This window comes from Trichoderma harzianum (assembly GCF_003025095.1).
Source record: "Trichoderma harzianum CBS 226.95 unplaced genomic scaffold M431scaffold_1, whole genome shotgun sequence".
Classification (NCBI taxonomy): Eukaryota; Fungi; Ascomycota; class Sordariomycetes; order Hypocreales; family Hypocreaceae; genus Trichoderma; species Trichoderma harzianum.
In genome coordinates, this window is record NW_020209249.1 from 2,637,954 (window position 1) to 2,649,155 (window position 11,202).

The 11,202-nt window shown below is 52.3% G+C and overlaps 5 protein-coding genes across 5 annotated transcripts in view; 2 read left to right on the forward strand and 3 right to left on the reverse strand.

Moving 5' to 3' along the window:
* Positions 1-414: 414 nt before the first annotated feature.
* M431DRAFT_71616 (hypothetical protein) lies at positions 415-813 on the reverse strand (the record flags this gene model as incomplete). The annotated part of the gene is made up of 1 exon (XM_024921930.1): positions 415-813. One exon carries the CDS (start codon positions 811-813, stop codon positions 415-417), a length of 399 nt encoding a protein of 132 aa, XP_024780490.1.
* A 377-nt stretch (positions 814-1,190) lies between these two features.
* Positions 1,191-2,284, forward strand: M431DRAFT_197112 (hypothetical protein). Its single transcript, XM_024913277.1, has one exon. It carries the CDS (start codon positions 1,502-1,504, stop codon positions 2,051-2,053), a length of 552 nt encoding a protein of 183 aa, XP_024780491.1. The 5' UTR covers positions 1,191-1,501; the 3' UTR covers positions 2,054-2,284.
* A 3,969-nt stretch (positions 2,285-6,253) lies between these two features.
* M431DRAFT_197046 (hypothetical protein) lies at positions 6,254-7,142 on the reverse strand. The gene is made up of 2 exons (XM_024913276.1): positions 7,037-7,142; positions 6,254-6,798 (listed from the first exon to the last, which is right to left on the reverse strand). The coding sequence occupies exon 2, from the start codon at positions 6,744-6,746 to the stop codon at positions 6,342-6,344; it is 405 nt and encodes a 134-aa protein (XP_024780492.1). The 5' UTR covers positions 6,747-6,798; positions 7,037-7,142; the 3' UTR covers positions 6,254-6,341.
* Positions 7,143-8,216: 1,074 nt separating this feature from the next.
* Positions 8,217-10,033, forward strand: M431DRAFT_502975 (hypothetical protein). Its single transcript, XM_024918247.1, has one exon. The coding sequence runs from the start codon at positions 8,525-8,527 to the stop codon at positions 9,752-9,754; it is 1,230 nt and encodes a 409-aa protein (XP_024780493.1). The 5' UTR covers positions 8,217-8,524; the 3' UTR covers positions 9,755-10,033.
* A 791-nt stretch (positions 10,034-10,824) lies between these two features.
* The window catches only part of M431DRAFT_197121 (hypothetical protein), a 1,102-nt gene continuing 724 nt past the window's right edge, over positions 10,825-11,202 (reverse strand). Inside the window, exon 1 of the mRNA XM_024913278.1 lies at positions 10,825-11,202. This exon is cut by the window's right edge and continues 724 nt beyond it. Within this exon, the coding sequence (XP_024780494.1) occupies positions 11,109-11,202 (94 nt within the window). The 3' untranslated portion in view covers positions 10,825-11,108.

The following is an 11,202-nucleotide window of genomic DNA, read 5'->3' on the forward strand; positions in this document are numbered from 1 at the left end:
CACGAGCGTTGCTTGTGAGGCATAATCGCCAATAGCTCGGTCTTTAGTCATGACTCTCAGACAAAGCGGGTACAGCTGAGAGGATATGAGAGGATAGAGCCGAGCATGGCTCCGTGTACCCTTTTGAGGATCTCGCCATCTGAGCAACTATTGTGATTTATGGTGCCATGATACGTTGACCATTGCATAGGTTGTTCTATGTAGCGAAGTATCGTATATTCCACAGCCGCCTAGGCGCTTGTATCAATTCTGTGTTGTACCCCCTGCAAGTAGTCCAATGACATCCACAGAAGAGCATTTTCATACCTATCTCCTAGCCGTTTCAATTCTGCTCTCACATCGTGACAGAAATTATGGCGAAAGCGATATGTCTCGGTCCTCGTATATACCGTTTTCTCCAATGCTGATAGCATCTCAAAATGGCGACTTGGTGCTAACCAAAACGACACGATATCCATCCGGGTCCTCAAACGTCTTGCCGCATCGATCCCAGTATGGGTTAAAGCTTGTCACGGCACCAAACCCAGCCTTCTCCATCCTCGCCACTGCCTCCTTGAAGTCGTTCCCTTCGGGTAGATAAAAGACAAGCAGGTTATCTTCTGTAGGCGCACGGCCGGCGGTGTGCCCGTTCTTGGCCGTAAACTCAAGGTGGTATCCTGCACCTTTGTGGCCGAGCATGATACCGTCGAATTCCTCATGTTGGTTGAAGCGGAAGAGTAGCTCGAAGCCTAGCCCATCGACATAGAATGGTATCAAAGCTTCGATGTTGTCCGATGGACGAGCGATACGAAGGGTGGCTGTCTGAATAGGCATTGTGGCGGTAGAATCCTTTGCTGCAAGTTCAAATTGCTAGGCAAAGTGTATATACTGTGATTACTACCTGAAAGAGGCGTCTTGATATTGAGATATGTCGTATGAAAGTGAAGACAAGCTTGTAGCTACCAAAAGCCACAATAGCCTCAACTGTGGAATTATTTATTTCGGTCCTGCTCGTAACTACGACGCCGTGGAATTTTACAAAGCTCCGTACCTCACCATTAGGTGCTTGCTGAGCAGCTGCAACAGGCAACTAACATTCGTATTCCTGGAGTAACGATACGAACCGAGGAAAGTTGAAGAGAGGCTCCGCAGATAGTATTCAAAATCAATTAAGAGGGCGTTTTTTGACGTCACCATATAGAACATTACCTTTGAATTTATAAGAAAAAGTGCCTTTTACATAACGAATAACTAAGACGTCAAGCAAAGGGCGCTGGTCTGTCTATACCGTTGAAGGTGCCAAAACCCGACAACCCCTCAGTTTGGGGGCTGAGAAGATGTTGGTCAAGCCACATATCAGGGCGGTTTTCTCCCCAACGAGAGGGCAAGCCACAGATGGTCAAATTAAGGTAAAAGGACGGGTGACCAGAATCTTCCACTGAAGATCTGGGGAAAACGCCAAAGCTCAAGATCTACAGTATGGAGTGGTGCCGCTTAGTGTTTTCTGCTGCGAGAACGTTGCATGCAAGCCAAACTCACAAGCCAGACCGAGCATCGAAAAAGGAACAAGCACTTTCGTTTTCCCACAGAAAGTCCGCCGCGGCAAAGGAGATCTAGGAGATTCGCCTCATCGCCCAAAACGGCGCTTTCTTTCGAGATCGGAGTACGCCGTACCGAAGCACAGCTCGTGCGTGGCACACTCACACAGACACTGTACACACACAGGGCACAACAAAAAATTGCTGGTGCTTCATTCAGGGCAACGTCTGTGTGGGGCGTTTCTCCAGAACGCCACCAAGGGTCCTTTCGGCTCAATGGCTTTTGCCCTCCTGCGCCTTTATTCGCGCGGCGTCGCCGAAATCTCCTGAAGAAACTTTGGGGGAGCCCCAAACGAGAAAACGAAACGAAACGGCTGCAAGGGCGGTGCGACGTGACGACGACCGTCGCGGGAAAGAGAGCCGAAGCTGTGTTCCCAAGTGACGAGCCTAGCCAATTGGTAGGCTACGGATGCTTCGTCTTGACGCTGCGGTATCTTTGGGCTGGCGAATCGCAGGCTCGAGGACCCCCATTGTGAAGTACATACATTGGTGCTGCTCATACGTGGTGCCAGTCGTTGCAGTGTGTATGACAACAAACCGTTCGCAGCGGCCAATTATGTGCTTGTTTCACGCAAGGCAGCTCTAGACATGTAAAAGTTGAAGCAACCACAGCGAAACGTTTCCACGCCATGGTCCGATGGCCGAACATTCCAGATCCCTCATCGTGGCACCTATCGCATCCGCCTCCTCCCCCATGGGGTGAGAAGTTTTGTTTTGCCCTCTTTTTTGAAAAGTGTGTGAGGGAGAGTTTGCTTATGCGGCAACCAACCGCCCCCTTGAGCTTTTCATTAATCAAAGAATGTGTTCCTGCGTCAATCGGACAGGACAAAGGGGGAGGGTCAGAAACATGTTTCAGCCTAAAGGCTGTTTTTGATGCTCATCCAAGAAACCGACTCGTCACCCAAAGAAGGTTTCCGGGAGTATTAGAGCTTACGGCATCAGGTAATATGCCAATATTTGCCCTCACAAGACATAAGTACTTGTACTGTATCAATTTTGTCAAAGAGCCTAGGGGCAAATATGTATAATACTCGTAAGTGCCCGTACTTTTGCGTCTGACAACGGAAGAACCGTGGGGAGTGAGCCCGACAAATACTCCAGGTTTTAGTGCACACCCCCATGGAGGCGTAACACGTTGCATCGTCAGAAACGAGAGGGTGAAAAAGTCCCAGCCTGGACCTGAGGCTGATGATGCAATGTGAGGACCCTATTGGCTTTTCCTCATCTTCCTTCCCGGCGGCCCCCAATCGCCAAGGGATTCGGTCTCTTCCAACCCACGTCGTATTAATCTGCAAACTTGTTCTCCGTTGAATAAAGAGCAAAAAAGCCCGGAGCCCCGCATAAGCGTTTTCCTTCTCCAGGTCTAGATCTTCAAATGATTCGGAGCGAGATATGGCGTGGTATGTACCTGTAGTACCATTGTACAAACGAGCACCACTGTACCCCATTTGCCCATTCGGACCATGTTAGATCATAACTGATAGGAGAGGTTGTGGGTGGCTCGGCCGGCGCTGACCGTCAGCTTTAATTAGTATTAGCCGTCCCCTCTGTACCCCCCTTAGGCGTGGACTTGGCCTTTCCGTCCCATTAGCCGGCATAGTTTCTTATCAAAGAGCACGCCAATCGCGAACCGGAGGCGCGGAGTGTCGCAATCTCCAACCAAGCAGATGCGTCAGCCAATGGTGAGTTGATGCCGAGGCGATGCTTCGGCTATCGCACGGGGCACAAACACCCGCAGCAAGCTGTCGAGAATGGTGAAAGCTTCCAAGGCCCGTATACCGAGCGGAGCCCCGCCTCCGCTGGAGAAATTGGGAAATTGGGGGCAGAGTCACGATAAGCACGTGGGTGATGGCGAGGTTTGATTTGGCTCGGTCAGTGTCCACCTTGTGCGCCGCTGAGCGAGAAAAGATAATCGAGGCGATACGCACGATGGCTTTTTTTCATTTCTCTTCCCCGTGTTACATGTGAAACTGGGCAAGATGACGGGTGTCCAGCACGGAAATCGGGGCCCTAGGAATTCCGGCCAAGGGCCATCAAGCAACGTACCAATCTCGAGAGGCAAGGCCTGGGATGTACTGCCGCGAGCTCCCCGAGCTGAAGCATTCCAGAGTCAGCATCTGGCATCCCTTTTGGTTGATATCTGGCCTGCTTCTGCTCTGGAACCCGGTTGACCCCAGTCCAGGCCCTCCGTATGTTGTTGGGTCTTGCCTCTCCGTAATTCAGCCGAATAGGCCGTTCAATATCTCTCCATATTGGGACATCCCATCTTCCGTCGGGGAGATCCATTTTGAACCGGTATCTCGGTTTGAAGCAGTAGTCCATGTAGTATTGACTATTGTATACATCTTTGGTGCTAGCGCTACCCTTTTTTGTCAATGTTATGCGCATACTCAGCTGTCAGTCCGTACCTGTATGCAGTTGGCAGTGTTGCTTCCAGGCAATAGTCTCTCTAGCCACTTTGACAGGCATGGAGCTTTTTCCTAGTTGGACCAAAATGTACGCAGCACTTTGTTTGCGCCGAGCATTGATCCGGAATACATGTCCCATTGATGTCCTGATACGAAGGATTCCATAGATGGACCGAATATTGAACGAAACGATCAGATCACGCCCATCCATCCTTATCATCTTTCATCTCCCCTGCGTGGGGTTTTAGCGGGCATTGATTTGACCTGGTGGAGGTTGTCAAGGGGTGCCGTCAGGATAACACCTGAGCGAAAATGGGGCGACTCCAAATATGGCCTCATCAGTTTATACCGCCGTTGGTACTCCGTAACTCCATACCTGTGCTTGAAGTACCCGCCGCGAGGAGGGTTTTCTGATGAATCACCACTTCTCTCCGGAAGAAGGCGCCAAAGGATTATTTGATGCTCACCTCAAGCGGCCGTGTTTGGTGGATTGGACGGGACGCAACCATTGTCATCTTTGCTCCCCCTTCCATACAGGTGATAATCCTCCGTATTGGTGGATATTTTCCCATTTTATTTTTGGGCCATGAAACCAAAGCACAGGCTCTGTAACCTCTGTTTCATCGCTGCATACTCCAAGCAGGTCGCATTCAATGCCTTGGGCAGCCTGGGGCAGCCTGCAGAGTTCCTTGTCCGGGGTGTCGGCCGGTCTTCCCCGTTCCGAGAAAGTTACGTGGCGGTTTGGTTCGGTGACAAGGGGAACAACATTCAGGAGATCTAAGATCATTGACCCCCTGGATTTCCTGAAACAGCTTAGGCGGCGCAAGGGTCGGCTCTCCAGATGTACATATGTATCCAAGAATACATGGCAAGGCAGCCGATACAGGGCGGCACAAATTACAAGTCCTGCACAGTCCTTGTAGCATGAACACAGGCAGCAGTGAAAGGCCGGGTTCGGGAAACAGAGTTGATAGAGAGGCGCGCTAATAGCAATGGCGAATCCGTTTGACGGGTGCCTAGACTGTGGAATGGGTACTTGGCACCACTGCGGATCAGTTCTGCTGAAGCCCAGAGCACGCCTTGCGATAAGAATCCATCACTTGGACAATACGAATGGGGAGGTGGCGGCCGTGCCAGAACTAGCCGCCAGTTTGCGCTGCCACCAATTGCAGGGAAAATCTGGTGCGAGATAACAACCCCCACATTCTACCGTAGGGAGGAACCAGGGGTGTTTCTGGGGACCCCGGCCGGGGTGATGGAGGTAGCATAATTTGGTAGGCCCCTTCCAAGACATGTTGCGCCGAGGATAAGGAAGGTGAAGAGTCATGGAGAATAATAGTCGGGAGTGTGTCTTCCGTATCTGGACCAAAGGAGCATGTACTTTTGGGCTCCAAGGGCGCGCTAGGAATGGTGGACGCCACTTGGACCGGTTGGTGAGTGAGAAGAATAGGAAAGTCTGGGGAAGCATCCTCTGGGGAATGCTGCATACTTCCATATCCACACCCTTGTCTCACGGACCGTCGCGATCGCCTGTGAGGAAGCAAGATGAACCAGCTCAATTACGGACTCGCGTTCGGAAAATGGCAGTGGTAGTAGCAATGCCCACTCCTCGGAGCATCCAGTGAGCGGAGGGGCAACATGGTCCCAGCGAGCTAACAACTGTGCTGATCACCACGACCTAGCATTGTCAAGGCAGGTCGCATTTATTCGCTAACGCCATTCATTCTTCAGGTGAGGCAAGATTGGCTCTGCGAGATCGTTGGAGACCGCTTTGCGGACGCTACGGTAGCCTCAGACCCTCTGCCATGACCAACGGAAATCAGACCATAGGAAGGGCGACGGCAGGTGATGGAGAGGAAAGGGGTGCCAAATAGCCGAGACACGGGCGAGGTTGTCCACGGAAGAAACATTAAGAGACTGTATCTCGATCCTACTGCAACTAGCAGGAAGTACTGTAGCTGTTATTTGGTAGGTTGAGGCTGGATACGGACTGGTTGCAGTAGTGAGTTGATTGCAGAAAAAGGCCAGAATAAATTGAAACGTAAAAGAGTTGGTTGCGCTATTCTGCATACGTCTGGTTCTCTTTGCTCTTTGGGGCTGCTTAAGCGCCTGGGCTGTATTGCCAACCAGTAGACGGCTGTCATCAAGTGATTGACAGGTTCCCCGGAGGCGTGACCACATACTCCATGGGGGTTTGCTATCCCACGATAACGACTTGCGGACTTGGCTCTCCCCTGATATCGGCGCAGAGTAGGCCTAGGTGCTTGATAACCTGACCCCAACTGGCGAGCCGCCATGGCTATTGTTGGTGGGCGTGACACTTGGGGACCCCCACATTTGGTCCATGAATATGTATTCAATTATCGTTGCGACTGATGGATGGGATGAGGGAGCTGTCACTGCGGCCCCCAAACAGCGGGATGTAGTGTCCTGATGACCCTCGAAACCGGGGATTGGAAGAGTACGGGCGCTGTCGAAGTAGCAGGACGAAGCCAGCTGACTGGGCAGTGCTGAGCATATCTGCGCAAAGAGAAGAAGAAGACCGCAAAGAGACGAGAACGGGAGTATGCGCACGTGTCCAGTTGTTGCACATACCACAGCACCAATCTTTTCCTACCCATGCTCTCTTTTCTCTCGTGAGCACTGTATTTTTCTTTCTTTCATTTCCTTTTCCTGTTTCTCCCTCGTCGTCGTTCTCTCTCACTCTATCATTCTGTCTCTTTTTTTTTCTTAGTGAAATTCCACCCCGGCATCGCATCATCTCACGTTGCCCTACTAGCAAGGAGGAATGCACGACGCAGTGGAATTTAGTGCTATAAGCACAGTTAGCATGCTGTGAGTGAACACTAGCACCAGGCCACCTTGGCTTTCAGGTTAGCGTTCGGCCCCACGACACGGGAAAATGAGTCGTGCCCAGAAGCCAGGTGAAAAGAGAGAGTAATGGCTTCGTCCTGGCAGCGAGCCACGGGCGATGATTGATGCGCAAAGAGCCGGTTCTTTTGTGTGCGCCAGCCAGAAACCACCCACACCAGACCAAGCCGTATTCCGTACCTGTAGGCTATCCGCAAAAAGACGCCAGTATTCCCAAGTGCTGGTGGGCAAAAAGGAACCTGGAAAAAATCCCGTTGGAGACGGCAGCCTCCAGAAATCGACGGCCGCACGCAGCGTCATGCTGTTCAAAACCGTCCTAGGCGACTCTCCCGTCTTGGTTTCGTCTCCAGGTAGTACTTGTTCGTCCTCCATACCTCAGAAAGCCACGCGAATAGCTTTTCCGGGGAATGGCGGCCAATCAGTCGAGCACGACAGAGGCTGCGCCTCATTCCGCCCGATACCGTACAGAGCAGCAAGCCGGGGGTACATCGAGCTGGGACATGGCAGTTGAGGTTAGTGATGGCGATGGACTGAGAGAAACGTAATTTGAATCTGAGGTGTACGAGTAAGAAGCTCGCTCGCCCAGTGGAGCGGGAATCAGAAAAAAAAAAAAAAACTGCTAAGAAAAATTCTCAACAGAAAGGCACACACAAAACCGCACGCCAAAAAATGGAAAGAACCTCCCTTCACCGTGGTTTCCACTCTCGCTATTTGGCGCCGAGGGGCGTCCCAATAGCGGCAAAACGCTCAACTCGTTTTGGTGAGGGGGGTGGCAGCGCATCTGAGAGAACACTGCATTGAGCACGTTAGTAACATGTACCGTCGTCGAGGTGGTACCTCCGTCAACAGCGAGAATCTCCCGTGGGCCGAGCTGGCATCGGCCATCTCACTGAGCCCTGTACTAGGTATCTGACCCAAGCGCACACCCCGCCATCGCACCCCCCCTCCTTGTGGTCCCCTTCGCCCCAGCTGGGGCTCCCACTGAGGGCGAGGGCTGGGGCTTTGAATGCTGGGGCTGGCTGGTACAAACATTCGAGAGCAGCCAAGTACCCCGTACCCCTTTCGTGCCCTGGCTACGTGTCCCGTCTGCTCCCCTCCAGCGCCCCGTCGCGCCATCCAGCCCACTGGACTGTGCCGTGCAGTGCTGTTGCACCCCCAAAGGCACTGCCTAAGCCCTGCGTGACGCCCCTGATTTAGAGCCGCGTGTAGCGAGGTCTAGCATGTGCTTGCGTTGATGCATTGAGGTACTTGTCCGCAAGTACCTGCACTCCCTCCCAGTCCCATGTACGAAGTACCGACCCGGGCGAGCCCGCCCTTATTAAAGCGATTGCCTCCCCCAGTCCCCTCCTTCTCCCGAAGGAAAAAAAAAAGTCTCCCTCGATCAAGCAAAACAAAACCACACCATAGCCACTCACCCAATCTAATATCGCATCTCGATCTTCCAACTACCGACGACAAGAGCCTCTTTGACCTTAGAAGGCAAGCAACATCAGCGTCAACACCAGCTACAAGCAGATAATTACACAGCGGTCCTGCACAGCGGTCCTCCCCACTACAAGGACAACGGCATATAACCACTCCACCAGCGGATAATCTCTTGCCAACCCACACGCTCGCTTCTCTGGCCGTCTAGTCAACGTTTACTCGCTTTGGCTGCCGCTCGATCACATGCAACGAGCTCAGTCTGCCGTGGATTTTTCCAATCTACTTAATCCAACTTCGGCAGCAGGACAGGACAGCGACGCCGAGCAAGGCAGCGGAGCCATGTCTACCGCTGCGGTTACCGTCATCAAGCCCAATGGGCCTATCCCAGGAGCACAGTCAACGGAGGCTGCCAACGAGCTTCCTCGTCCCTACAAGTGCCCTCTTTGTGAAAAGGCCTTCCACCGTCTGGAGCACCAGACCAGGCACATCCGCACTCACACGGGCGAGAAGCCCCATGCCTGCCAGTTCCCTGGCTGCAGCAAGAAGTTCTCTCGTTCCGATGAGTTGACCAGGCACTCGAGGATACACAGCAACCCCAACTCCAGGCGCGGCAACAAGGGCCAGCAGCAGCACCAACAGCACCTTCACCACCAAGGCCTTCCTCACCACATGCACGTCGATGGCATGATGCCCCCTCCGGTGCCAAAGGCCATCCGCTCTGCTCCCACCTCGACTCTGGTCTCGCCTAACGTCTCGCCTCCCCACTCTTACTCCTCGTTTGTCATGCCCCAGACCCCCATGGCTCACTACAACCGTGGCAACGATATCACAATGCTGGCAAAGGCTGCAAACCAGATCGAGCGGGAAACACTCTCTGGCGGCCCGTCTAACCACAACTCAAGGCATCATCCCTACTTCGGCCAGGGCTTGCCGAACTCTCGAGGCCACCCGCCTTCCCTTTCTTCGTACCACATGGCGAGATCTCACTCCAATGACGATGATGATCATTACAGCAGCATGAGGCACGCCAAGAGGTCGAGGCCTAACTCGCCCAACTCCACGGCTCCCTCTTCTCCCACCTTTTCCCACGACTCTCTGTCTCCCACCCCGGATCACACTCCCATCGCAACTCCCGCTCACTCCCCTCGACTCCGCCCCTTTTCGGGCTATGAGCTGCCGAGTCTGAGAAACCTGTCTCTGCAGCACAACACGACTCCGGCGCTGGCCCCCATGGAGCCCCACCTGGATGCTCCCCAGTTCCCCCCTCAGCTGCAGGCAAACAACAACCGCAGCCCCGGCATGTCGCTTACCGACATCATCAGCCGCCCCGACGGGAGCCAGAGGAAGCTCCCTGTTCCTCAGGTTCCCAAGGTGGCGGTGCAGGACCTCCTCTCAGACGGTGTATTCCCTAACAGCGGCAGAAGTTCAACTGCAGGCAGTCTTGCAGGTGGCGACCTCATGGATCGGATGTAGAGAATCCCTTACTTTGGCGCCTCGAATGACTTGATGACTTTGGGCTATAGAAGGATAGAAAGAGACGGCGTTTATGGCATGGAAATGGAAATGGAAATGGAAAGAGTCGTCCCTCGAAGGACTTGACACGGCTATTTTTTTCTTCCCTTTTTTTGTTTTCTTTACTTGATTTTTTTTTCATTGCAGGGCATGGAATCCTACACAAGATGGATGGCCAAAGGAAATATAGACATCACCACTTCCCCAACGGATTACTGTTGACTACTACCTTTTTTTTTTCTGTTTCTTCTCTTCTCTTGTTTCTGGTTGTTTCTATACAGTGGAAGATTTATTATTGGATTCAACTGAAAGTTGGCCCAAAAAAATCGAAAAAGACATGATTATTTTTACACACTCACGCGCTCCAATCTTTCATCAATTTCTGTACAACCAAAATATTTTCTTTTTACTTGTTGTTTCTTGGTATCTTTGCATCCCACATGCCGCTAGAAAGCCCGTCTCCGGCATTTGGCATCTGAGGGCTTCGGCAACGGCATGGGCTGGCATTTGACTGGGGAATACCAAAACACGTTTGGTGTTACAAAATATGGGGAAACCTCATGCACTATGGGGGAGGCGGCAGCGCTATTCAGGGGTGGACAGGTAATGGAGGGGGGATTGAAGGGGGAGGAAAAGCCACGGGCAAGCGGTGCATCCGTGGGACCCGTGGTTGCGAAGCATGACTTCATAGACATGGAAAAGCTGAATGATTCATCTGGGATTTTTGGTATACTGGGTACCAGGTAGAATACGGTAATGGTAATGGCAAGTGGGCGGACACTTCTGCTCTCTTGTGTAATGTTTGAAAAGAGTTGATGTTTCACTCGAAGTTATTTTGCGTTTGGGGTTTGAGGCTGTCCTTCCGGTGTTTCCCGCCTTATCTCCTGATGGTCAACCGGCTATCGTACGAAGGGGAATGAGATAAGTGATCATAAGTACTCCCGTAATACGGAGCACTTGGGCTAAAAGAAAGAGCGAAATTGCGGGGGAGGGGGTGGTAGAGTTTTTAGTTTATCCGGAGAAGCCTTAATTCAAGCTCTGTCTCAGTCTCATTTTCGCTCTCACTGGGTATGATCTTAGTAAAGCACTGGGGAGGAAATGGCGAGATTGATGCTGCTCTTGAGCCACGTTCGGTATCTGTCTAGCGTTGATTGCATGTACACTGAAACCGACATTCTCGTAGGGCGGGTCTCTGCGCTAGGAAGGTTTATCTCTGGGGGAGGCAATCAGGCGGGATACATGATGTGTCCACAGTCTTTTCCTGGTGCATTGAGGGGGTGGTTTTGCTTTTTTCCCGGGGGGTGTCTGGGCAGAATTAGAAGGGGGGGGACGATTTGTTTGGCTCGCTTGGATGGAATGCAATGGAAGGGGGGGAGAGCCCTGTGTGGGAGGGAATACCACTTAGATAC